The 25,536-nt window shown below is 42.8% G+C and overlaps 1 protein-coding gene across 6 annotated transcripts in view; it reads right to left on the bottom strand.

The window, feature by feature from the left end:
- Positions 1 to 252: 252 nt before the first annotated feature.
- CACNA1G (calcium voltage-gated channel subunit alpha1 G) overlaps positions 253 to 25,536 on the bottom strand; it is a 561,987-nt gene continuing 536,703 nt past the window's right edge. For 5 of the 6 annotated variants that reach the window (XM_075349676.1, XM_075349672.1, XM_075349671.1 and 2 more), the window contains 3 exons: positions 13,255 to 13,429; positions 6,879 to 7,012; positions 4,218 to 6,621 (listed from right to left, as the gene is read on the bottom strand). In XM_075349676.1, coding sequence (XP_075205791.1) covers positions 5,857 to 6,621; positions 6,879 to 7,012; positions 13,255 to 13,429 — 1,074 coding nt within the window. In that variant the 3' untranslated portion in view covers positions 4,218 to 5,856. Of the gene's footprint in view, positions 6,622 to 6,878; positions 7,013 to 13,254; positions 13,430 to 25,536 lie in introns of all 6 variants that reach the window. The other variant, XM_075349674.1, reaches the window with a different exon arrangement.

The following is a 25,536-nucleotide window of genomic DNA, read 5'->3' as shown; positions in this document are numbered from 1 at the left end:
GAGCGATTTTGGATGTTTTTGCAACGATCCAAAATCGCTCCTAGGAGTCACACACAACGATATCACTACAGTGGCTGGATGTGCGTCACAAAATCCATGACCCCAACGAGATCGCTGTAGCGAAATCATAACGTGTAAAGCTATAGAAGAGCTCAAAAACCGTCATCAGTGATAAAGGTCTGTTCCGAGTCTGCATTAGGCACGATGGGCGTTTTGAATGGAAATTAATTGGAGGTAAACAAAAAAATAACAGCCGGAAGTGTACTGTATAGGAGCACTGGTACATACATTTTAATAGATGTAAATGACAAAAATGCTTCACAGTATAGATTATTCAGCCTGAAGTGTTTAATGTCAAACAACTCCTTTACTGCCATGACATAAATGCTTATGTAAAAGTATTCCAGTACTTCATGAAATGTTGATCCAGTTGTATAGCCTCTTTGGCTCAGGAAGTATTATTTTTTCCTTTTATTTGTTTTTGTTTTTTTTTGTAATCTTCCAACACAACCCTCATATTTCCCACACTGAACTTACAGACACATATTTTTTCAACTATACTACTAACTTCCAGTATTACTCCAGGTACAATGCATTAAGGGAAGAGAAATAGAAATGTATTGTTTCAACAACATCTGTCCTTAAATATAAAGCTTCTCTGGACGATATGATTTTTTAATAATTATTATTATTATTATTTAGACCTCTTATTCAATATAAATTAGAATTGTACCGCTAAATACAAGGGTCCAATTTTATGTTTATATACACATAGCCTTAGGGGTAATGTCTCTGTATATCAGGACATGGAGTCCACACCAGTCTATACAATAATATATGCTCGCTTTGGCACCATAGTCTCCACTAAGAGTACTGTAAGAAGACCACATTTATTTGGGCAAATAAGCATTGAAATAATACTTATCAGATGTTTGACATTCTTGGAGGTACTGCACCTACATTGCTTTAAGTAAACAAGGAGGTTGATGGCCACGTCATGGCTATGGGCTTTGGAACACTGCGTTGTCATGCTGTCAGAATGGTCACATCTCTTTAAAAATGGCAGTCTGTGGGGCTACAGCATAGGGCCACAATAATCTATAAGTAGGTAAAAGATCCAAAATCTAGCCCAACACATTACTTGTATATTGCCCAAACGCCATGACAATCCAATGTGCATTATTGGCCCTCAACTCTTGCCTAAATGAAGATGTCAGGGAGATATTTGGCCAGTTGGATTTGAACTGTAAGATCCTTATGATTTTAGTGAGATAAGCGACTATTAATGGAGTCTATTAGTGGTTTACTTTACTCTTCCTACTGAGAACAAATATAGAAGGGTCAGAACTCCGGAGACATAGCTGTTGGTGCACTGCTATCTAATGTGTGCGGCCAACCTAAGGCAGCAGCAATGACATTGATTTACTTGGATGTATTTTTCATGATGGTATATAATATTCATGGTGATGTGGATCTGATGATTATGATTCACTTACACGTAAACATTATTGCTATGATACCTCAAAAGTATACACCCATCTTTAAAAATATCAAATGCTCAAGGTATTGTCCACCTTTGCAAATAATTGTCTTTATTGCTCCACTCTATCTAAAATAAATATTATAATATAAATATTGAGTAGCAGGTAATCTCGATTTAAAACCCATCATTTTCTTTATACCAGCTTAGGTGTTTCCGTGGTAGTAGACTATAAACAAACCCTGTGTAGTTTGCAGTCACTTTCTGCTATATTGCTCCCAAACGTCTTGCTTATTTACAATGGGTTAGGGCTTGTTTGTAGCCTGTCACCATGGAGAGACATAAATGTGCCCAGGCATAGTTTTATATGTAAAAAAAGATACATTGCCTTGCAAAAGTATTCAACACCCCCCCCCTTCCCGTCTTTTTACCTATTTTGATATATTACAATCTGTGTTTAAATATTCTTGTAATCTGATCTGTGTGTGATGCATCAGCAATAAATAGTGTAAGTTGGTGAAGTAAGAAAAATATAAGCAAAAAATAAATTTATGGGATAAAATATATGAAAATTGCTCTGTGCATATATATTCACCCCTTTTGCTATGAAACCCCTAAAGTTTTGGTACAAGCACATACGTTCATAAGTCATATGCTTAATGAAAGGAAGCCCGACTGTGTGCAATCTAAGTGTCACATGGTCAGTCAGTCTATACACACCTTTTCTGAAAGACCACAGAGGCTGCAACCAAGAGGCACCACTAACGAAACAATACAATGAAGACTAAGGAGATTTCCAAACAAGTCAGAGACAAAGTTGTTGAGAAGTACAAGTACAAAAAATTATCCCAACCTATGAGCTCCCGCAGCACCATCAAATCCATTATCAAATGGACAGAACGTGGTGCTACTACAAACCTGCCAAGAGACAGACACCCACCAAAACTCTCAGCCCAGGCAAGGAAGGTATTAATCAGAGAGGCAGCTCAGAAAACCAAAAGGTAACCTTGAAGGAGCTGCAGACTTCCCAACCAGAGATTGGAGTATCTGTCCATATGACCACAATAAGCCATACACTCCATAGAGCTGGCCTTTATGGAAGAGTGGTCAGAAAAAAAGCCTTTATGTCATGATTGACTCCTGGCTCAGCTGGAGCTGAGCCTTTTTTTTTAGTTTCACTTCTGATGCAAGTCACGTTAGGGGTTAATCCTTTCTGCCTCGTTCTGGAGGTCAGGCTGCTTTATTAGGGCACTGTTTCTCTTGGACTTCGCCAGTGATACTTCTGGCTCTGCTGTGTTCTGCTCTTGAGTGACCTGTTGTCTGCCCTGCCACCTCCTGACCTCCGTGTTCACCTGACCTGTTAATCTCCTCTGTTGTCTATTTCCATCAGTGTCTCTCCCGCTGTCTCCCTGTTCGTTCCTTATCTGTTTGCCTTAATTCTGTCTTGTGTTCCCACTCCCCCTCGCTTCTAGGCTCTGATTTCCCGGCTACTGACTATTTGCTTCCCTCTGACTACGTTTAGACTTTGCCCTTGTGTACTTACAAGACCTCATGTTGTGACACGGCTTTCTGACGATTCTACTGCCATCTGGTGGACTTGACTAGTATTACCTCTGCTAGGGAATTCCCTGCTCATACGTTTCCTCCACTTTTACGCCCCCTAGTGGTTTACCAGCTAACTACCTTCTCAGATAGTTTCAGGAATCCTCTCAGTCCCACATTACTGCGCTGTACTGCTATTGTACATCTTAGAGTACAGCGTGACACTTTACTTACAGCCAAAAATTGTAAGGCTTATTTTGAATTTGCCAAAACACATGTGGAGAAACTCCCCAAATATATGGAGGATGATGCTGTGTTCAGATGAGACCAAAATTCAACTTTTTACCACAAGATAAACACTATCTCTGGTGCCAAACCAACAGCTCATTGCCCCAAGAACACCATCCCCTCAGGGAAACATGGTGGAAGCATCATGCGTTGGGGATGATTTTTGGCAACAGGGACCGGGAAAATGGTCCAAGTCAAGGGGAAGATGGATGGTGCAAAATACAGGGATATTCTTGAGCAAAACCTGTTACAGTCTGTCACTGATTTGAGACTGGGATGGAGGTTCACCTTCCAACAAGACAATAACCCAAAGCTTACAGCTAAAGCAACATTGGTTTAAGGGGAAACTTGTAAATGTATTGGAGTGCCTAGTCGAAGCCCAGATCTTAATCCAATTGAGAATCTGTGGTCAAACTTGAAGATTGCTGTTCACCAGAAGAAACAATCTAACATAAAGGAGCTGGAGCAGTTTTGCCTTGAGAAATGTACAAAAATCCCAGTGGCAAGATGTGGAAAGCTCATAGGGACTTGAAGCTGTAATTATCTCAAAAGAAGGCTCTAAATAGTACTGATTTTGGGAGGTGAATAGTTATGCACACTGAAGTTTTCAGTTATTTTGTCTTATTTGTTGTTTGATTCACAATAAAAAAAAACCAAACAAAACAAATGTTCACAGTTGTAGGCATGTTCTTTTTATGAAGTGATGAAAACCCTAAAAAAACAGTGAAATTGCAGGCTGTGAGGTAAGAAAACATGAAAAATGCCAAAGGGGTGAATACTTTTGGAAGGCACTGTAGCATATATAGACTAGTCTGAGATTTGCTTAAAGCACACCCATTAATCTTCTACCCCCCAAATCTATATTCTGTAAATGTTAGTGTAGTGTAGTTTTAGTGGGTTAATATAGTCACTTACCGCTATCTTTTCCGATATTCTCTTGAGTCACGTGATAGCAATTCAGATTTTCTGGATCAAACTGCGCTCTGTGTGACCTGGAAGTGCTTTTTACAATGTAAGTCTATGAAGTGTGAACATGAGGCTCCATTGATTTATATTGTAAAAGAGATTTCTGGTTCACACAGTGAAGGCAGTGTGATCAAAAGAGGAGCAGAACATTGATGGATACTGGAGAGGACAGCGGGAGGTGACTATATTAACCCACTGACACTAAACTACACTAATATTTACAGAGATTTAGGGCGAAAAAGTTAAAGGGATGGTCTGAAATACAAATGACTTTTCATCCTAAATCCCTTTCTATTTAATATCATAATCTAAACTATATTTTAATATACTTGAATTAAAAATTAATTCTCCTTCCCTAACTACCATTTTTCTTTTCCTACATCCTTTTTGATGATGCTTCATTTGAGAATTCCAGTGCATGGTGGGACACTCAAACAAAGCCTCATCAGAGGGCAGGGGCTGCGGTGCGACATACCCTGCACCCTTCTTGAAATAAAGCGTCATCAGTGCTGTGCAGGATGTGCACAATAGCAGCGTGTTTTTTCACTGGCTCAGATCAGCAGTAACAAGCCAGTAACAGAACAACTGTTAATGTGTTTAGTATCCAGCATGCAGAAACCAGTGGCCGGGACCCCCTCGCACGTTTTCTGACTAAGTGAACTGACAGTGCACTCAGTGTATTCTGTTTCTAGCTCATTACTGAGGATCTGAGGTGGCAACAGAGAGTGCTCTGTTATTGTGCAATCTCGCAGGGACTAGCCCAGCCCCTGAAATGAGTGCCACTGATGACGCTTTGTTTTATGGAGGGGGCAGGGACTGCAGCAGTGAATGCAGCCGTTGTCTCCTGATGACCTCCTGATGATTCTCAACCAAAGCGTTATCAAAAAGGAAGTAGGAAAAATAAAGGAGAGCTGTTAAAGTAGTGAGGGAAGGATAGACATTTTTTAATTCATGTATGTTATAAAATAGTTTTAGAATATGGCATTAATTTGATAGTGATTTAGGATGAGTATTCATTAGTGTTTTTGACCACCTTCTTTAATTTTTCATTTTATATTTCACAATCTTTCGAACCATACTGTATTTTGGAATATAATTAATTTAAAATCTTGTTTTTTATTTTTAAATACTAAATTAGTGACATTTTTGTTTCTTTGTATAGTTAGATACTTTTGTATTTGTTTATAGCCCTTTTTATCTCTCTTCTGTTTTCAGAGAAACTATAGTAAACCAATGTTTGGCCTCTTGTACTGAATATGACATAGTGGATTGCATACACATCTTTACCTTTAAAGACCATGTGACACGTTGAGTATAGCTGACACTCTATAGAGTTTATTTAATAAAAATAACATAATGAGTTTACTAGCTAGAGAAATGTGAAAATCCTTTTTGAAACTGTATTGCTGTTTGTCCAAATAGAACAGGTGTTCAAGTATTTCCCCAGAGCTGCCGACCTTCAAGTTTTTCCGTTTTTAGCCACTGAAGCAGCTCATCATTTTGTAACAAATGTTCACACTCAATCAAAAATAAGCTTTTTTTCTTTTCAATTGAACTGATAGAAAAATTATCATTAGAAATTAAGATATTGACATCTCTGGAACTAAGGGATCAACAATTTTAGGGAGGTCCTTTGAATCTAATGAGTACGATTGTCTTCTTAAAGCTTCTGCCTCTAAGCATGGATGTCCATGTGTCACACCAGAGGGCACGCAGTCTGGGCAGTAAGGGATATGTCCACTTGTATTATGTACTGTTTGGAAGTCTTCTCTTTCATTGAGTATATGGCTAATGAAGCCACAAGAACGTGAAGCTGGGTAGTGAGATAGAGTGTTTTCCATTGAACACACTTCAATAGAATGTCTTCTGGCGTCTTCAAGCCATGAAGTTGTTTTTTTAAGGGCACTGTGAGCATCCATGCTGTAGAACTTCTTCATGTCTCTTAAAACTACATTGTTACTGTTTTCCAGTTTTACTTTCTGGCTTAATGAGTAAGCAGCAGAATAGAGTCTTATTGTCTCACAAGTTTTTAGACTGAAATGTTTTTTACATTGAGATGTATTCATTAAATGTGTCCTTTCTTGATCTCCGGGTGACTCTATGAAAGTGTTTTTACTTGTCTGGGAAGCACCTGGACAGTGAACAGTGTCATGGCAATGTTGCGTGTAAACAGTTTGTTTTTCGATCTCGCGTAAAGTTCTTTCAGGTTCCATTGGCTTTAGAACGGTTGGCACATTTGTAGACAGTTGGCATACTGGTAAGATTACAACATTTTCTGCTGCTTCATCTTGGTCACTTTCCTTGTTATCTGAGAACTTATCAAATGAATCATTCTGGACCGCTTTCTGTAATACCAAAAATAATAAGAAATACATCATAATTCGATATATTACAGGACAATTAAGAAAATGGCCATAAAATTAATTTATGGGTCTAGAAAGGTTACATATAACATGGTAACTAGGGATGATCGAATACCTCAAATATTCGGCTTCGTGAATATTTTCCGAATAGATCAACGCTATTGGCCATGGCTTTCTTTACAAAATATTTAACACAAAATAATATTCTAAAAAATGTATTAGACATTAACTGTACATACCTGTCTTCGAAGCATTCTATGTGTAGATGGTGATCGCAGGGGGGCTGTGAGTTTGGGGATCACTAGTTCAGATTTCACATCATTTAGCACAGCGTCTTGTAGAAGGCAGCTGCTGTCAACATGAGTGCTAGAACCTGCACAAGTGGCAAAGTAAAAGGAGAATTCAAATTACTAAAATTATCTGATCAGGTATAAATAAGACAACATGAAGATATACATCAATTATTTAGCAGGCAATATGAATAAACATTTATTTACACTAAGGGGTGCTTCACACATAGCGAGATCGCTACAGAAATTGCTGCTACGTCACGGTTTTGGTGACGCAACAGTGACCTCATTAGCGATCTCGCTGTGTGTGACACTGAGCAGCGATCTGGCCCCTGCTGTGAGATCGCTGCTCGTTACACACAGTCCTGGTTCATTTTCTTCAAAGGCGCTCTCCCACTGTGACGCACACATCGCTGTGTGTGACAGCGAGAGAGCGACGAAATGAAGCGAGCAGGAGCAGGAGCCGGCATCTGGCAGCTTCAGTAAGCTGTAACCAAGATAAACATCGGGTAACCATGGGAAGCCCTTTCCCTGGTTACCCGATATTTACCTTCGTTACCAGCCTCCGCCGCTCTCGCTGCCAGTGTTGGCTCCTACTCTCTGTACATGTAGCTGCAGTACACATCGGGTTAATTAACCCGATGTGTACTGTAGCTAGGAGAGCAAGGAGCCAGCGCTAAGCAGTGTGCGCGGCTCCCTGCTCTCTGCACATGTAGCTGCAGTACACATCGGGTTAATTAACCCGATGTGTACTGTAGCTAGGAGAGCAAGGAGCCAGTGCTAAGCAGTGTGCACGGCTCCCTGCTCTCTGCACATGTAGCGACGTTATGATCGCTGCTTCGTCGCTGTGTTTGACAGCTAAGCAACAATCATAACAGCGACTTACAAGGTCGCTGTTACGTCACAGAAAATGGTGACGTAACAGCGACGTCATTGTTGCTGTCGCTATGTGTGAACCCAGCCTAAGTTCTTACAACCTGGGCAGCCATTTATTATGGTAATAAAAGCAGAACTGCAGACCCTTTAAGCCCCCGTCACACACAGCGAGATCGCTAGCAAGATCGCTGAAACGTCACAGGTTTTGTGATGTATCAGCGGCCTTGCTACCGATATCGCTGTGTGTGAAAAGCAGCAGCGAGCGGGCCCCTGCTGCGAGGTGGCTGATCGTGTCAAAACGATCAGGACCATTTTTGCTCGTTGGTCTCCTGCTGTGCAGCACGCATCGGTGTGTTTGACGGCGGGAGACCAACGAGCGCCCAGCGTCGGACTGGCTACTGGAGGAATCTCCAGTAATACCAGGCCTGGATTCAGTTACCTGCATTGCACTCCGGAGCTCTCACCTGAGCTCCGGAGTGCAGCCTAGACTGCACCGCGAGCGCCGAGTGATTGATTCCCCGGTAATTGCGGTTCAGTTCATGACAGCTGAAGACATGCCGGGCCGATCTCTGGTGCTCTCACCTGAACTCCGGATTGCAGCCCGGCCTGTCCGCAGCTGTTATGAACTGAGTGCAAAGCAGGTAACTGCATCCATGCCTGGCATTACAGGAGATTCTTCCGGTAGCCAGCAGGGAGCCGTCATTACACTGGTTGCTGGTGGCTGATCTCTGATCGCTGTGGAGATTGCCTGATTGACAGCTCACCAGCGACCATGTAGCGACATTCCAGAGATCCCTGCCAGGTCGGATCGCTGGTGCGTCGCAACGTGTAATGGGACCCTTAAAGAGCTACTCAGTGGGGTGCCGAGAGTTCAACCCCCACCAATTAAATATTATTGGCCTTTGCTATGGATAGGCCATGAATATTAAAATTGTGTTAAATGTCGGAAAAGCTGAGGAGCAAAAAACACTATAGGGTCTTATCAGTTGGTAAAGGACAAATCCAATGATAAAGCCAATTTCTCATCTGGAAAAGTTGTGTATCACACACAAAAAAAGAGCTAGAAAAATAGTGTCATCTGCTGCAGTCCCACAGGTTAAAAAACCATTGAAATGTCAGAAGAGAGAAACAGTACATGGTTCGTTTGCGTTGCTTATGGAGACACAAAAGAATTTATCCAGGATATAAGGTAGACTTGATGCGATTTTATTATCTAGGCGTTTTGAAGTCTTTAGACATTTTCATCAGGGTATAACTACATGCAAAAATGTTTTTTTTTCTGCATGTGGTTATATCTTGATGAAGAAGCTGGAAGACTTTGAAACACATAGATAATAAAACAGCATCAAGTCTAGCTTGTATCCGGGACGAATTTTTCATATCTCCACCAGCAGTGCAGACAATCCACCTACTGTTTCTCTTCTGGAGAATCCTGTTAAAGATGCACAAGCAAGAATTTAATGTTGTCCCTGCACAATGCAATACACAATACATCTAAGGCCCGTTTCACACGTCAGTGAAAAACACTGACGTTTTTCACTGGCGAGTAAAGCACGCACATGTCCCTGCGTGTGCCGTGAATCTCGGCACACGTGGGTTGTCTAAGAGCAATCCGGGCTCCGTTCTCCGTGGCCCGTGATTGCACTTAGAGATTCACTCCCCTGTGCCCGCTCCCGCTGTCTATGGTGCTGATCGCTCCCGCGGTGCAGCATCCGGCCGGCGCTGACCCCCGCAGCAGCTGCTTCCGGGTCGGCTGTGTCGTGCATCATGAATATGCGCGACAGTAATGAGCCGGCTCAGAAGCAGCAGGCTTCACGAGCTGCAGAGGACATCGCTGAAGCAGGGTGAGTAAAAATTATTTTTTTATTTTATATGCACGTTTTTTTCTGGCACGCGTCTCACGGATCACACCACTGCGTGGTCCGTGGGACATCAATGATTCCAGAAAAAAATGGACATGTCTCTGTGCGGCAATCACGGACACGCGTGAACGCTGCACGGAGACACGGTCAGTGAAACATCACTGACGTGTGAGCAGACCCATTCATTATAATGGGTCTGCGTATGTCAGTGATTCTGGTACGTTTAAAAAAAAGCACAAATGTACCAGAATCACTGACGTGTGACAGGGGCCTAAGACAACTATACATTTAACTAAAGTCGCAAATTCTTCAGAACCGCAGAAGTATTTGTTATGACTTTTAAACTGAAGCACTCCATTCGCTTTAGATAGCTGATAATTCTCTGCAACTTCTGAAATGTTAGGCACACAGTGCGTTTTTGGTGCACTTTTTTTTTGCATTTTTTTTATTGATTTTATGCACATACATGCTAATAAAAAGCTTTTTTTTACAGTACCAGCCAAACCTATGAGAATCCCGAAATCTCATGCATACACAGATATACCTACTATTTTTTTTCTTGGCAGAAATGGAAAAATGCTGCGTTTTTTAAAGAAGCGGCATGTCAGTTCCTTCAGTGTTTTTTCATCTTTGTTTCACCATTGAAAGCAATGAAGATTGAAAATAACGCAGGTATATTCTTGCTGCGTTTTTGGTCAATGAAACTAACTTTATTTAAACACATACTGTAGACAAATAACACACTAGAAAAGCAGCAAAAATTCAGCTAAAAACTCAGCAAAAAATGCAGCTTCTTTACTGCCAAGAGATCAGGTTTTGTTGCCCAAAAAAACAACCAAAACGCCCCGTATGAACATAGCCATAGGGTGTATGTCATTTTCTATTGAATCTGGTTTCTTAAACACCCCATAACTATAAAGCCCACATATATCTTAAAAAGAAGTCAGGTGAACAATGGTTTGGCCAATTATTAGGCCAACATCTATCTTCCTCAATTCCTCCAAAATCTTTAATGTAAACATCATGTATATGGCTCATATCTTATAGAAGTAAACGATCGTCAGTCTGAAATTGGAAACACCGAAACCTTACCTCCTTCCACATCATTTGTCATGGCCACATTAGATTGGCGGCTGAACCAGTCAGTATTGGCGGTATCGGCCAACATTAGTCCAAAGTGTATGGTGGGGCTTTAAGGCATTGGTAAAAGTCATTATTCAGTCGTTTTGCAGAAAAACGACTGTAAAAAAAATTATTGAAAAAACGTGAATCTGGCTTTAATAAAAATGTGTCAGAACACCCAGCACATAACAGCCTGTGGCTAGTGGTCTCGGCTTCCACCTGTTCACACTTGTCTTTTTCTTGGAGCTACTGGTCAATTTTTTGATACTTGTAGTTACAGACCAGTCAAAGTGACTATGCTGATGTGTGTCCACTGCCAAAAGTTTGTACAATGGGCACGTCAATTCATGTGCAAAATTTATGTGATCTTCAGGCTTTTTGCTGTAATGTAGAGTCTGGTGGTGGTCATAAGTCTTGATGGATATCTCTTCTTAATGTTTAATACAATATGCATCAATATGCACCATCAATGCTAGACCATGGAACAAGAAAAGCAGATGGTCTGATCTAATGCATTATGTTTACCTTTACATATGGGAATAGCAGGGAACATGTGTCCCGTATCTGGAGAAAGGAGAAGGCACTAGGATGCTGTAGGCAATGTTCTGCTAGGAAATCTTGGCCCTGACTTGCAAGTAAATGTAACTTAGACACTAAGACACTTAGACATAGTATGCCCTAATGATAGTGGCCTCTTTCAGTAGTATAATGCAACCTACCACATTACATAAATTGTTCAGGAATGGCTTGAGGAACATGGTAAATAATTCAAGGTGTTGACTTGGTCTTTAAATTTCTCTAATGTCATTTCAATTGAGCATCTGTGGGATGTGCTAAAACAAAAGTCTGATCAATTGAGGTCAAATATCGTAACAAAGTTTTAATGCCAGATAACAGCGCACCATCAAAGGTGGAGTCCATGCCTTGGGGTTAGATTTATTTTGGCGGCATGATCTGTACAATATAAGGTGGGTGGTTTTAATATTATTCCTGATCTGTACGGTTGACATAAATGTGCATTTTTATGCTGTTTACCTTTTTTTTGAAGGGGGAATTTTAATCAAGTCTGGTTAAGAAGATATCTACTACACTCTGAACTTTATCCATATTGAGTCCAGTCCTAATTCATTCAATACTTGAGTCAGATTAGAATTTAAGTCCATAATCACTATTGTTATTTGTGAACTATTTTATTTTTATTTTTTATATTTTTCTAAAGGTCCAAATATGCAGAAAATAACTGGAACCCTTCCAAAGCCTCAGAAGAATGTCCTATATTGTGAAAGAGCTGGACATGTCAGCGCCTGTGCAAAGATAAGGACAGGGGATAATCACATGGTATAATCAATAGGGATGATCGAATACTTCAAATATTCGGCTTTGCGAATATTTGCCGAATAGGTTGCCACTATTCGCAAATATTCGATTAGCAATGTAAGTCTATGGGAAACCCGAATAACAATTATTCGGGCCTCCTGTAGACTTATATTGCACATAGAATATTCGCATAGCGGGGAGTTATTCGTCGAATATTCGCAGAGCCGAATATTTCAGGTATTCAATCATCCCTAATAATCAAGTCACTGCCGCCATCTTCATCATATGCAGAGATCAGAGTTTCTCTTGTTTATATAATGCAAAGATGGTCAGCAACAGACCACGGCAGGGTGAAGAACTGAAGATATATAGATATACATATGGTGATTTTTGTCAGTAAAGTTGACAACCACTTTATCTGTTTCTTGAGACCCAAAGGTACAATAACATAATTGTGCCTGTTAAAGGGTTGAATAAAGCATTTGGTTAGGGCTGGTACCCTCAAATTAGACAATAGCACTGGACTGGTTTTGAAAAATAAAATGCATGATATACTATATATTCAAATTAGGTAGGACTAACATGGGCTCAAATTCAATATCATAAAGAAAAGAAAGAGTAAATCATTAGTTACACAAATATTTTGTAGCTAAAAATTAGCTGACAATCAATTATAGCCTGCAGTGGCGAGAGAGAGTAAAAATTTACTCCAATTATAGAGCATATTGTGCCACCATGAAGAAGGAATGTGCCTCCTTCAATCCCCTTCCCATCCATGGGGCTCACTTCCTTGCACTAGAACGAGGAGATCTGCACAAATTCACACAACATAGCAACAAAATATATGGGGTGAAAATAGGCTGGAAGGACCACATTTCCTTATAGTTTTTCTATATGATGTGTACACCTTTGACTGCTTGGGAATAAAGAGGAGTAGTAGGGTCAATGGTAAGAAGTGTCTGGGTAACAACTACATATAAGTTATCCAGAAAATCAGATAATCCAACCTTTTATTGGCTCTTATTCATATCTGCACCCAAAAAGGCCTTACTACCCTGCTATGTTATTCCTGGCCAACAACGTAACTTAGATTGTCAGTTCCTTTGATATCTTGTGATTTAGTACAACTAGCATTGTCTACATAGTACCTGATTTTCGATAAGAGAGATGTCTTTTTGCTTGGCACTCTGCGCACACATGTTCTGTCCTTAACATGTAGCTGTCGTTTGGCAGTGAGTGGGTTCTGCAAACCAAGGGCTTTTTCACACTTAATAAATTGCTTTCTTTAGCCGCTGATGACTTCTGTCTTGGAGAATATTCACTCTAAAATAAAATAAGAAAAAAAAAACATTTTAAAATACAACTTCTCAAAAAAAACCACACATACAGTCATGTCCGAAAGTGTTGGCACCCTTGAAATTGTTCCAGAAAATATATTATTTCTACAACAAAATAATTGCAATTACACATTTTGTTATGTACGTTTATTTCCTTTATGTGTATTGGAAAAACACACACACACACACACACACACACACACACACACACACACACAATAAACCCAAGGCAAATTGGACATAATTTCCCACAAAACCCCACAATTGTTGGCACCCTCCCCTTAATATTTGGTTGCACAGCCTTTGGAGTAAATAACTGCAATGAATCACTTCCTATAACCATTAACAAACTTCTTACACCTCTGGAATTTTGGACCACTCTTCTTTTGCAAACTGCTTCAGGTCTCTCATATTAGAAGGTGCCTTTTCCCAACAGTAATTTTAAGATCTCTCCACAGGTGGTGAATGGGATTTAGATCCAGACTCAATGCAGCCACTTCAGAACTCTCCAGGTTTTCTGTGGGCTTCTTGAAGTTATTGTCCTGCTGGAAGACTCATAACCTAGGAAGCAAACCCAGCTTTCTGACATTAGGCACTATATTGGGACCCAAAATCCTTTGGTAATCTTCAGATTTCATGATGCACAAATTCAAGGAACCCAGTGCCACAGGTAGCATAACAACCTCAAAACATCTTTGCACCTCCACCATATTTGACTGTAGGTACTGTGTTCTTTTCTTCATAGCCTCATTTCATTTTCAGTAAACAGTAGAATGATGCGCTTTACCAAAAAGTTCTATCTTGGTCTCATCTGTCCACAAGATGCCTTTACAATATGATTTTGGTTTACTCACATACATTTTTGCAAACTGCAGTCTAGCTTTTTTTATGACTTTTTGTCACCAGTGGGCTCCTCCTGGGTCTCCTGCAATAGCATTTAATTTAATTCAAATGTTGATGGATAATTTGCGCTGACACTGATGCACCCTGCGGCTGCAGGACAGCTAGAATTCTTTGGAACTTGATTGGGGTTGCTTATCCACCATCTGGAAAATCCTATGTTGCAACCTTTCATCAATTTTTCTCTGCTGTCCACATCCAGGAAGATTAGCTATAGTGCCATGGGTTGCAAACTTCTTGATTATGTTGCACACTGGGGACAAAGGAATATCAAGATCTCTGGATATGCACCTGTAACCTTGAGATTGCCAATATTTTTCAACATTTTGGTTCTCAAGTCCACAGACAGTTCTCTTCTCCTATTTTTGTTCTCCATGCTTAGTGTGGCACACATAGACACACCATGCAAAGATTGAGTTAACGTCTCCCCTTTTTATCTGGTTTCAGGTGTGATTTTCATATTGCCCACCTCTGTTATTTGCCAGAGGTGAGGTTGAATGAACATCACATGCTTGAAACAAAGTTGTTTACCCACAATTTTGGAAAGGTGCCAACAATTTTCTCTGGTCCATTATCAGGGTTTTGTGTGAAATATGTTCAATTTGCCTTTTTGCTCTGTGTTTTCTTTTAGTGTTGTTCCAATAGGCACAACAGAAATAAAAGCAAATTACAAAATATGTGTCATTGCAATTATTTTGTTGGAGAAATACTTCATTTTCTGGAAGAATTTCAAGCATGCCAACATTTTCGACCATTACTGTAAAACAGAAACTAAGATTCAAGAGGGAAGTTATCATCCCTCTCTGCTAGTTTCTGTCGTCAAAAAGTTGCAAAATTTGGCAGAAGGTATTTTTCTAAATAGCCTGTGGGCTTATCAAAAGGGGACACAGCCAACAGACGCAAAACAATAATTTGCTCCAGAAAAATGACAAATGTAACTGAAATCTACACCAGCTTATAGCAGGCAAAGTTTCATTTTGGTCACGGACAGGCTATACATGAGTCACATTTATTACAAGATGTTGTACATTAGACTCAATACTTCAAAAAGCCTTTGCCGGAATTCTGGTTTAAAGATCATGAAATGTAACAAAATTTGTGCATAATTCCAAATTTTGCAAAAATTGCGTGACTATTGGTAGTTTTACACCAATCCTGGCCAGTGGCAGCAAAGTGGGCAGAGATGGAGTTGTACGTGGAGTGGTCAAGCCCACCCGCCAAATTCATCATAATTCACGCCAGTAAAGTGGTGTAAATCATGTCATAAATGTATGCCAGCTCCTGATTAGTTTACATTTGCAGCACTCGTGTACAGCATTGGAAAGATGTACTAAATTTGTTCAAGAGGCACACACCTCAATAAATATGGCTTCATTTTTTAAGACTGGAGTGCAAAATGCGGACCCTTGATAAGTTCTCTCCCTTTCCTTAGGGCTCACGCAGTTGTCAGTGATTTGTACTATCAAAGTTTCATCTGTTGTCCTAGGATGATCTTTTTTTAAAGGTTTCTCATTGTTCTCATATCAGAGAGCCCATGAAAAATTGTCAGCACAGTTGTTTCACTCAGGGGCGGCCATATCATTAGTGCAGCCGCACAAGGGCCCAAGCAGTAAGGGGTCACTGCAATCTCCAAAGCAGGCAGGATTTTGCATTTTGATGAATTATTGGACTGAAAAGGGCCCATATATTGTTCTTGCACAGGGGCCCTTTTCTGTCTGTGTCCGCTAGTGGTTTCATGGACCCATAGACTTGCACTGGTAAGACTGATCTGAGACTGAGATCGGAATTGGACATGTCTCCATGATTTTCTGTGGACTACTAGGTCTAGTAGTTCTATCTGCAAAAAAACAATGACGTCTGAATGAGCCTTAGGTATATGGATTTTCTACATTCACCGCTATTTTTTATTTAATTCTACCAATAGGTTCAACATTATGTGTTTAAAACATCTTTATAGCAGTCAAAGAAACATTTTGCAGTGCAGTGCTACAGAAATCATAGATATTGATTTTGGCTACGTACAGACACCACTACATGGAGCATGGGAGCGTACTTGTGTTTATTGCATATATTGAACTCAATAATAAAAGTTTATGCAATAAGCTTCCCTGCGGCTGCAGACAGACAACATTTAGAGTTTTAATATTTATGTTTTAATGCCTATGCAGTGGATTTGGAGCTCTGGATCAGAACCGAAAAAGAAAAAAAGAACAAAATTGCTTCTCTAACATTAGGGCAAATTTACTAAGACCTTTGTGTGATAGTACAAGTGCAAAATGCACTGAAAAACTGGGCCAAATGTGTACCCCATATTCATTATCTTTTTAAGACATGTTGCACCTCACGAAAAATCAGTTAAGGTGAAGAGGACAATTGGCTTGTGCCATAATACCAACATTTATGGCAAAACATTTAACCTAAAGTAAGTGGTTTTTGAGACAAGTGTCAAAAATGTACAAAATGTATTATACTTCTGGCATAACTAGGCTAGTTCTAAGATGTCTAAATTAAAAGACGTTGCGCCAAAATAATAGTTAGCAATTTATACTGTTGGTATGTGATAAGTTGTTGATAGCTAGTGTTCCACTGCTGGGACCCCCATGAGCTTTAAGCCTTTTTTAGTTCCCTCGTCTGAATGGAGTGATGGTCAAAGCAAGCTCTGTATTTGAGTGCTGTACTTGGCTATCTCCAGCAGTACCATAAAAGTACCATAAAGAATGAATGTGATGTGCATGCGTAAATGCTACTCCATTCAGATGGGACACTGCAGATTCACTTCTTGGGATTGATAATGATAAGGTTCCCAAATGTGGTACCCCTAGAAATCAGAAATCCTATATTCTGTAGATAAGTGATAAACCTGCTAAGTAGAACCTCAAGGGTTTTCCCATTCTGGTAAGTGTACCCAAAATTACGTAAAACACCTAAAATAACAAGCAGAGCAGGGACCAGTGCCGATTCCCCTCTTCTCGGGTGTCAGTGTTTTGGCTGCAGCAGTGATGTTACATTGACAACACACTACAGTAGCTAACAACTTGGCTCAGCAGCTGTACCAAGAAAATCTCTTTAATTCACTATTAATAAACAGGCCCCGATATTTAAAAAGATGGAGGTTCACTTTTAAGTATGTTTAGTAACATTTTGCCCTTACATTCTATTAGGGTACCTTCTCTGTTTTTCCAGCAACCAGATATTGTCAATGTAATCAACAGTATATTTTCATGTAAACTGTCCACTCTGCCCTATTTGTGGCTTCTTTGTGCATATATTGGACAATGTGCCCTATTTGTGGCTTCTTTGTGCATATATTGGACAATGTGCCCTATTTGTGAATTCTTTGTGCATAAATTGTCCACTATGCCCTATTTGTGGCTTCTTTGTGCATATATTGCCCAATATGCCCTATTTGTGGTTTCTTTGTGCATATATTGTACAATGTGTCCTATTTGTGTCTTCTTTGTGCATATATTGTCCACTGTGCCCTATTTGTGGCTTGTTTGTGCATATTTTGGACAATGTGCCTTATTTGTGGCTTCTTTGTGCATATATTGTCCACTGTGCCCTATTTGTGGCTTCTTTGTGCATATACTGGACAAACTGAACTGCTGTGAGAACTGCAAGTGCAACTGCATTTTTCATTGTGCTATCGTGATGCAGTTTTCAATAGCATATAGTAGAAAGGTTCCCAGAACTGTGTAAATTATGTGTAATGTATTTACATGAGGTTTTCTGACTCTCTGACCCGCTATTATATCCATATTTGGATGGATCTATAAGAAATTAAGTTGCTTCCAATTTTATCACATACAGTAGATGTTGGGTCATTATAAATAGGGATGATCGACTACCTCAAATATTTGGCTTTGCAAATATTTGCCGAATAGGTCGCCGCTATTTGACTATTCACGAATATTCGATGCACAATGTAAGTCTATGGGAAACCCGAATAACAACTATTCAGAACTATTTGGGCTTCCCATAGGCTTACATTGCACATCGAATATTCGCATAGCGGCGACCTATTCGTCGGATATTCGCAAAGCCGAATATTTGAGGTATTCGATCATCCCTAGTTATAAACATTCCAGGGAGAACAGCTTTGACCTGTAACGAATAGATTAAACCGGTCCTCTTCAGTGTCTGACTGCTATCCTCACTTATAGAGTTCATTCTCACCAGCGTATAACATGGACAAGTACTTTCTGATGTTTTACTGAATACCACACCGTCTAGTGTTATACTCTGAAGCAGTGACGATCAACGTATCTTTTCTTATGCCAATTTGGCGAGTAAAACATCGGAACTCACTTGGATTTACAACAACACAGACAATGGAGAAGATGGAGAAATTGAGTTCTCCATCTTCTCACCTTTGCTCACAATATAACTCTGATCAGAGTTTGAGCTTAGTATTATTAGCATAATCAGACTGATTCCCTCGCATGGGAGAATGTACGCTTGTGTGACTCCAGCCATACAGAGGAATCCCATTTGTTACTTATCGGATCATCCACTGGACCAAAAAAACAAGAATGGTCAGAGATTTCAATGAGTAAAGCTGAGGTTATATGGAATCTGTTCAGCTCCTGTTCTGTAGCACGGACTGCAGATTCTCTATAACAAATTTTCTAAATCAGTTAGGGTATGTGCAAATGTTGAATATTTGCAGGAGATTTTTCTACAAAAAAAAGAAGTGTTATCAGGAAAAGCAATGAGTAAAATGCGTGAATTTATTATGTGTTCTTACTTGCGTTTTTTTCCCATTCATTTAAATGATTGAAAAATGCTGCAAAACCCCTAAGGAAATGATATCCTGCAGGTTTGAAAAAAAATACTTAGATGGCTAAAATCTGCAAGGAAAAAGCCTCATGTGCACGAGATTTCTGAATTCTCATTTATTTTGCTGGTACTGTAAAGTGTCGAATTTTTTTACCGTTAAAAATTGTGCAGAAAAAGACAGAAAAAATGCATTGTGTGAGCAAACCGTTATGGTGACTATTGTAACCCAGCCAAAGGAACTAATGTGAGCTTATACAAGGTGGCCATAAAATAACCTATGGTGTATGGAGCCGTGTGCAGACTAACCCAGTGGACAGAACTGGCTGAAAATTGGTATGTATGCTATTCAACGCTTGGGGAAACAGAAGGCATCTTAAACATTTTTTTATACCAAAACTCCCCACCAGGTGAAAAGTGGCGCTGTTCAGTGATGCGTCTCTTAGCAGGATTGTGCACTGTTAGTGCGGTTATTTTATGAGAATGCCAGGAATGCTACAGCTTCGTCATTTGAAAGACCTTCACACACGTAGTGGTCCAATGGCTGTCAATTCGCTGAGACAGATGATGACACGTTTTGAGGCAACAGATTACTGAGTGTTCAGCCAGGGCACGGGCAACGACCGGTAAAAAGAGAGGTTGTGGAGGACATTGCCACTGCTGTTGATGAACAGGGCACGAACAACCCTCCCGGGAACAGCAGTGCACCACAGTGTTTCCAGGCAATTAGGGCTTCTGTACAGCACAGTGTGGAAAGTTCTCCAAAAGGTCATGTTGGCATACTCATACAAAATTAGTCATAAACAACTTCTTCCTCGTGACAATAATACCCACATGATATTTACATTCATGTTTCTGGCAAGAGTGGAAGTGGATGGCAATTGGCCATGGAATGTTCTGTGGTGCGAGAAAGCGCCTTTTTACCTGAATGGAACGGTGAACACACAAAACTGTCATATATGAGCTACCAAAAATCCGCATGGGGTCGAGGGGGTTCCGCTGCATTCACCAAAGGTAACCGTTTGGTGTGGCTTCACCTCATCATTCATCATCGGACCATTTTTTTATGAAGAAATGAGGCCAACCGGGTTTGCTACCTGTTCCGTGACAGCAGCGAGATACCAGACTATGCTGGTCATTCTGCAACTCCAACAGTGGCAGTGTCTTCATACGAACACCTTTATGCATGATGGAGCACCTCCTCACATCGCAAATCGTGTGAAGAACATTCTGCGTGCATATTTTTCCGATGACAGGATTTTGAGCCGCTCCTTCCCTAATGCATGGCCACCACATTCGCCTGATCTCAATCCTTGTGATTTCTGGTTGTGGAGACACTTGAAAGAGCATGTTTATCAGACACTTGAAAAAGCGTGTTTATGTCGACACCCTGGCTGACCTCAAAAACCGCATCATTTTGGAAGTGCGTAGCAGACATGTTACACGCAAGCGTCGAGCATGTTCTGCATAGGATGATGACGGCCATATTGAACAGTTATGCTAGTCTGTGGAACAATTGTGACATCTCCAATAATTATTGGCACACAGTTTTTGGGCCACTCGCTCACTGTACAGCGCCACTTTTTCACCTGGTGGGGAGTTTTGGTAAAAACAATTTTTTTAAAGATGCCTCACATTTCCCTATGCCTTGAATAGCATACATACCAATTTTCAGTCAATTCTGTCCATTGGGTCAGTCTGCACACGGCTCCAAACATCTTAGGATATTTTATGGCCATTTATATACAATACTTGGTCCACTGGTTAAATAAAAATATACTGTATATAAACCAACAGAGGTTCTCATGGGAACAATAGGCTAAAGTTATTACAAGAAGTTAAAGTGAATGAAATATTGCTGGGATACTTTCAAATGAAAGGTTTTATGTGTTAATTGTAGGCAATTCTTTTTCTTCATATTATGATCTTTACATACAGTATATATAATATATTGTGAGGTAACGTGGTCGGCTGCGCGGCAGAAGATACGGGATCCAGGCGCCAATGGTCACAGCACACAGTTTATTGCACAAACCAAATCCAAAAATGGCTCACATGTGCTTCCTCGGCAGAAGCTTAGGGAGTTGTGTTCACTCCCTCACACTAGGGCCCCACAACCCGGTTCCTGTTTCCTTTTAACCCTCCTTTCAGCCTGCAGGGAAACAGCAATAAACCCTGGAGTGGAGTTGCTTTCTATACATGGAGGGAGCACAACCGGGGCGAGACGTACCGACCGTCATAGACAACCCCGGTCACAGTCTCACATACCCCCCCCTCAGTTCAAGCATGAGGGGTTGAACTACCGCCATCAAACACGGGCCGCGGGACAAGGTATCAGCGTTGCCCTGCAACCTCCCGGCCCGGTGTTCAACCGTAAACCAGAAGTTCTGGAGAGAAAGGAACCACCGGGTAACCCGGGCATTCCGTTCCTTGGCGGACCTCATCCAGACCAGCGGAGAGTGATCAGTCACCAAGCGAAACTGCCGTCCCAGCAGGTAATAGCGTAGGGACTCCAAGGCCCACTTGATCGCCACGCACTCCTTCTCCACTACGCTATAATTCCGCTCGGGAGGGGTGAGCTTCCTACTTAAGAAGGTGACGGGGTGTTCCTCCCCCTGAACCACCTGAGACAGCACTGCGCCCAGGCCGACTTCAGAGGCGTCAGTCTGTACTACGAACTCCTTCCGGAAATCAGGGTTGACAAGAACGGGCTGTCCGCACAGGACCCCCTTCAGGGCCTGGAAGGAGTCCTCGGCCTGCGGAGTCCAGCGCACCATGACGGACTTCTTGCCTTTGAGAAGGTCCGTCAAGGGGGCTGATAGTCCCGCAAAATTTTTTACAAACCTCCTGTAGTACCCCACGATACCCAGGAAGGCCCTAACCTGCTTCGTGGTCAGGGGTCTAGACCACTTCTGGATCGCCTCAACTTTGTTAATTTGGGGCTTAATCACTCCTTAGCTTATTACGTAGCCCAAGTAGCGGGCTTCCATGAGCCCCAACGCACATTTCTTGGGATTGGCTGTCAATCCGGCTGTTCGGAGCGCGTTCACCACCGCTTGTATCTGTTCCAAGTGGGTCTGCCACTCGGAGCTGTAAATAATGATGTCATCAAGGTACGCTGATGCATACGCGTGGTGGGGTTCCAGCACCAAGTCCATCAACCTCTGGAACGTGGCCGGAGCGCCATGTAACCCAAAAGGCAAGACAACATAGTGGAAGAGACCCTCCGGCGTAACAAAAGCGGTTTTCTCCTTGGCAAACTCCGTCAGTGGCACCTGCCAGTACCCCTTGGTCAGGTCGAGCGTGGTGAAATATCGCGCCTGTCCCAGCCTATCAATCAGCTCATCCACCCGGGGCATGGGGTAGACATCGAACTTGGATATTTCGTTCAATCTCCTAAAGTAATTGCAGAACCTTAAGGAGCCATCGGGTTTTGGTATTAGGACAATATGACTAGCCCATTCACTCCGGGATTTTACGATGACCCCCAGGCGTAGCATTGTCTTCACTTCCTCTGATATGGCTTGTCTTCACGCCTCCGGCACCCGGTATGGCTTCAGGCGTACCTTCAGGTGAGGCTCGGTGACAATGTCATGTCATATCAGACTGGTCCTACCAGGCAGCTCGGAGAAGACATCGGGGTTCTGCTGAACCAGCCGTCTGGCCTCTCGCCTCTGTTGCTTGGTGAGGGCTTCTCCAATCCTTACTTCTGGTTCGTCCTCTCCGGAGGTCGCTGAAGCCAGGTTTGAACGACCCGAAGAGGAGGGAGATGGGGAAAAATCAACCATCAGGCTTTCCCGTTCCTGCCAAGGTTTTAACAGGTTGACATGGTATATTTGTTCAGGTTTCCGCCTACCGGGCTGCAATACCTTATAGTTGACCACCCCGATTCTTTCCTTTATCTCGTAGGGGCCTTGCCACTGAGCCAGGAATTTACTCTCTGCCGATATCAACACCCGATCCCCGGGGTTAAAGGTCCGCACGGTGGCTTGTCTATTGTAGCGGCCGCTTTGCGCGGCCTGAGCCTCCTGTAAATGCTCCTTCACAATTGGCATGACCGCACTTATGCGGTTCTGCATTCCTAAAATGTGTTCAATCACACTTTTATGGGGGGTGGGCTCCTGCTCCCATGTTTCCTTTGCCAGGTCCAACAATCCCCGGGGATGTCGCCCGTATAACAACTCAAAAGGCGAAAACCCCGTGGATGCCTGTGGCACCTCTTGGATGGCAAACATCAAATAGGGAAGCATCATATCCCAGTCTTTCCCGTCTTTTGAAATCACCCTTTTGAGCATGGTTTTCAGGGTTTTATTGAATCGCTCCACTAAACCGTCAGTTTGAGGATGATACACAGACGTACGCAACTGCTTGATCTGGAGTAGCCGGCATAGCTCTTTGGTCACTTTAGACATAAATGGGGTCCCCTGATCCGTAAGGATCTCCTTGGGCAACCCCACCCGGCAGAACACAGCAAACAACTCCCGAGCTATAAGCTTCGCTGCAGTATGTCTGAGAGGTATCGCCTCTGGATACCGGGTGGCATAGTCAACGATCACTAGGATGTGTTGGTGCCCTCAAGCGGACTTTACGAGGGGCCCCACCAGATCCATCCCTATCTGTTCAAAAGGGACTTCTATAATGGGTAACGGTACCAACGGACTGCGAAAGTGGGCCAGGGGTGCGGTAAGCTGACACTCCGGGCAGGTTTCACAGAACCGTTTTACCTCCCCAAAGACCCCGGGCCAATAAAACCTTTGCAATATTCGCTCCTGCGTTTTCTTGACCCCTAGGTGGCCACTCATCAGGTGTTTATGAGCCAAGTCGCGGACCCGCCGGCGATACGGCTGGGGCACCACCAACTGCTCTACCCCCACGCCCCGTATTTCATCTACCCGGTAGAGTAAATCCTGCTTAAGAGCGAAATGGCGGTACCTTACCTGGGCACCGGGCACCTGTGCCACCCCGTCAACCACTGTCACCCGACTCCGGGCATGTATTAATGTAGGGTCCTGGAGTTGGGCTGTCCCAAACGTATCCAGGGACGCCTCCAACTCCGGGATGGGCTCGACCATCTCAGCCTCTCCTGCCAATACCTCTAGGGGTGACCTATCGGGTTCACATTCTGTCCCTATCATGGGGACCCCTACGGCAGGCGTCCCGGATTCGGGATTGTCGGGCTCAGGTCCCGGACTATCCAATACCTGAGGGGACTTAGGAGGCCCCTTCCATAGAGTCCAAAAATACGGCAGATCCCTTCCTAGGATCACGTCATAGGGAAGAGTGTTCATAAGTCCCACCTCATGTTGCACCTGACCGCAGGGTGCTGTGATGGTGACAACCCCGGTGGGATAGTCTCGGCGGTCCCCATGTATGCAAACCACCCCCACTGTACGTCCTCTGGCCTTTACTTCAGCCATTAGGGTTGATCGCACAAGGGTCTCTAAGCTTCCGGAATCCAACAAGCCTGTAACCGGACATCCATTCACCTGTATTTGGCACAAGTGGGGCTCAGTCTCCGGGGAGACAAGGTCCGCGGTACACACCGCCTTAGCATACATTGTACCCCGCCGGGTAACCCCACAATCCATGGGCTCCGTGGTGAGTGGACTCTGGGCTTCCATATGTCCCACCCGCTGGCACCGCCAACATCTAATAGGGAAGGAAACCCCCTTGACGAGTTGTCGTTTAGGGTACATAGCCTTTCGGACCTCAGGCACGGCGGGCGCGGCCTCAGACGGGACGGTAGCGGACTCCCGCACCAGTGTCAGCGGTGGGTCCTTGGGCCGAGGCTTGGAGGGGACGGACCGACGGGCGGCACGCAAAGTCTCAGTGTCCCGTATCAAGTCCTGCGTAGCCACATGCCGCTCCACCAGGCACACTAATTGGTCCAGGGTACTTGGGTCGCCCTGTCCTACCCACCGTTGAATGGTGACGGGTAAAGTGCGCACAAAGCGATCAACCACTATCCTCTCCACCATTTGCGCAGGGCTCAGAGTGTCAGGCTGCAACCACTTCTTTACCAGATGCAACAAGTCATAGGCCTGGGAGCGTACGGGTTTGACTTCCTCATAGAACCACTGATTTACCTGCTGGGCCCGTACATATGTATTCACCCCCAACCGAGCAAGTATTTCGGCTTTCAGGGTCTCATATTCTATGGCGTCCTCGGTACAGAGGTCCAGGTATGCTTTTTGGGGCTCCCCCGTCAGATAAGGCGACAATACCTCAGCCCACTGGGGGGTCGGCAGCTTCTCCCGCTCGGCCACCCGCTCAAACACCGCCAGGAACGCTTCCACATCATCCCCTGGGGTCATCTTTTGCAACGCTTGTCTCACCGCTTTCCGGACGCTGCCGTCGTCACCCGGTCCCGGGGTTGTTGCTGCCGGTCCGGCACGGATCGACTTGGCCAGGAGAACC

Source organism: Anomaloglossus baeobatrachus, chromosome 5 (assembly GCF_048569485.1).
Source record: "Anomaloglossus baeobatrachus isolate aAnoBae1 chromosome 5, aAnoBae1.hap1, whole genome shotgun sequence".
NCBI classification, from domain to species: Eukaryota; Metazoa; Chordata; class Amphibia; order Anura; family Aromobatidae; genus Anomaloglossus; species Anomaloglossus baeobatrachus.
This window is presented reverse-complemented; position numbering and strand designations above follow the sequence as displayed.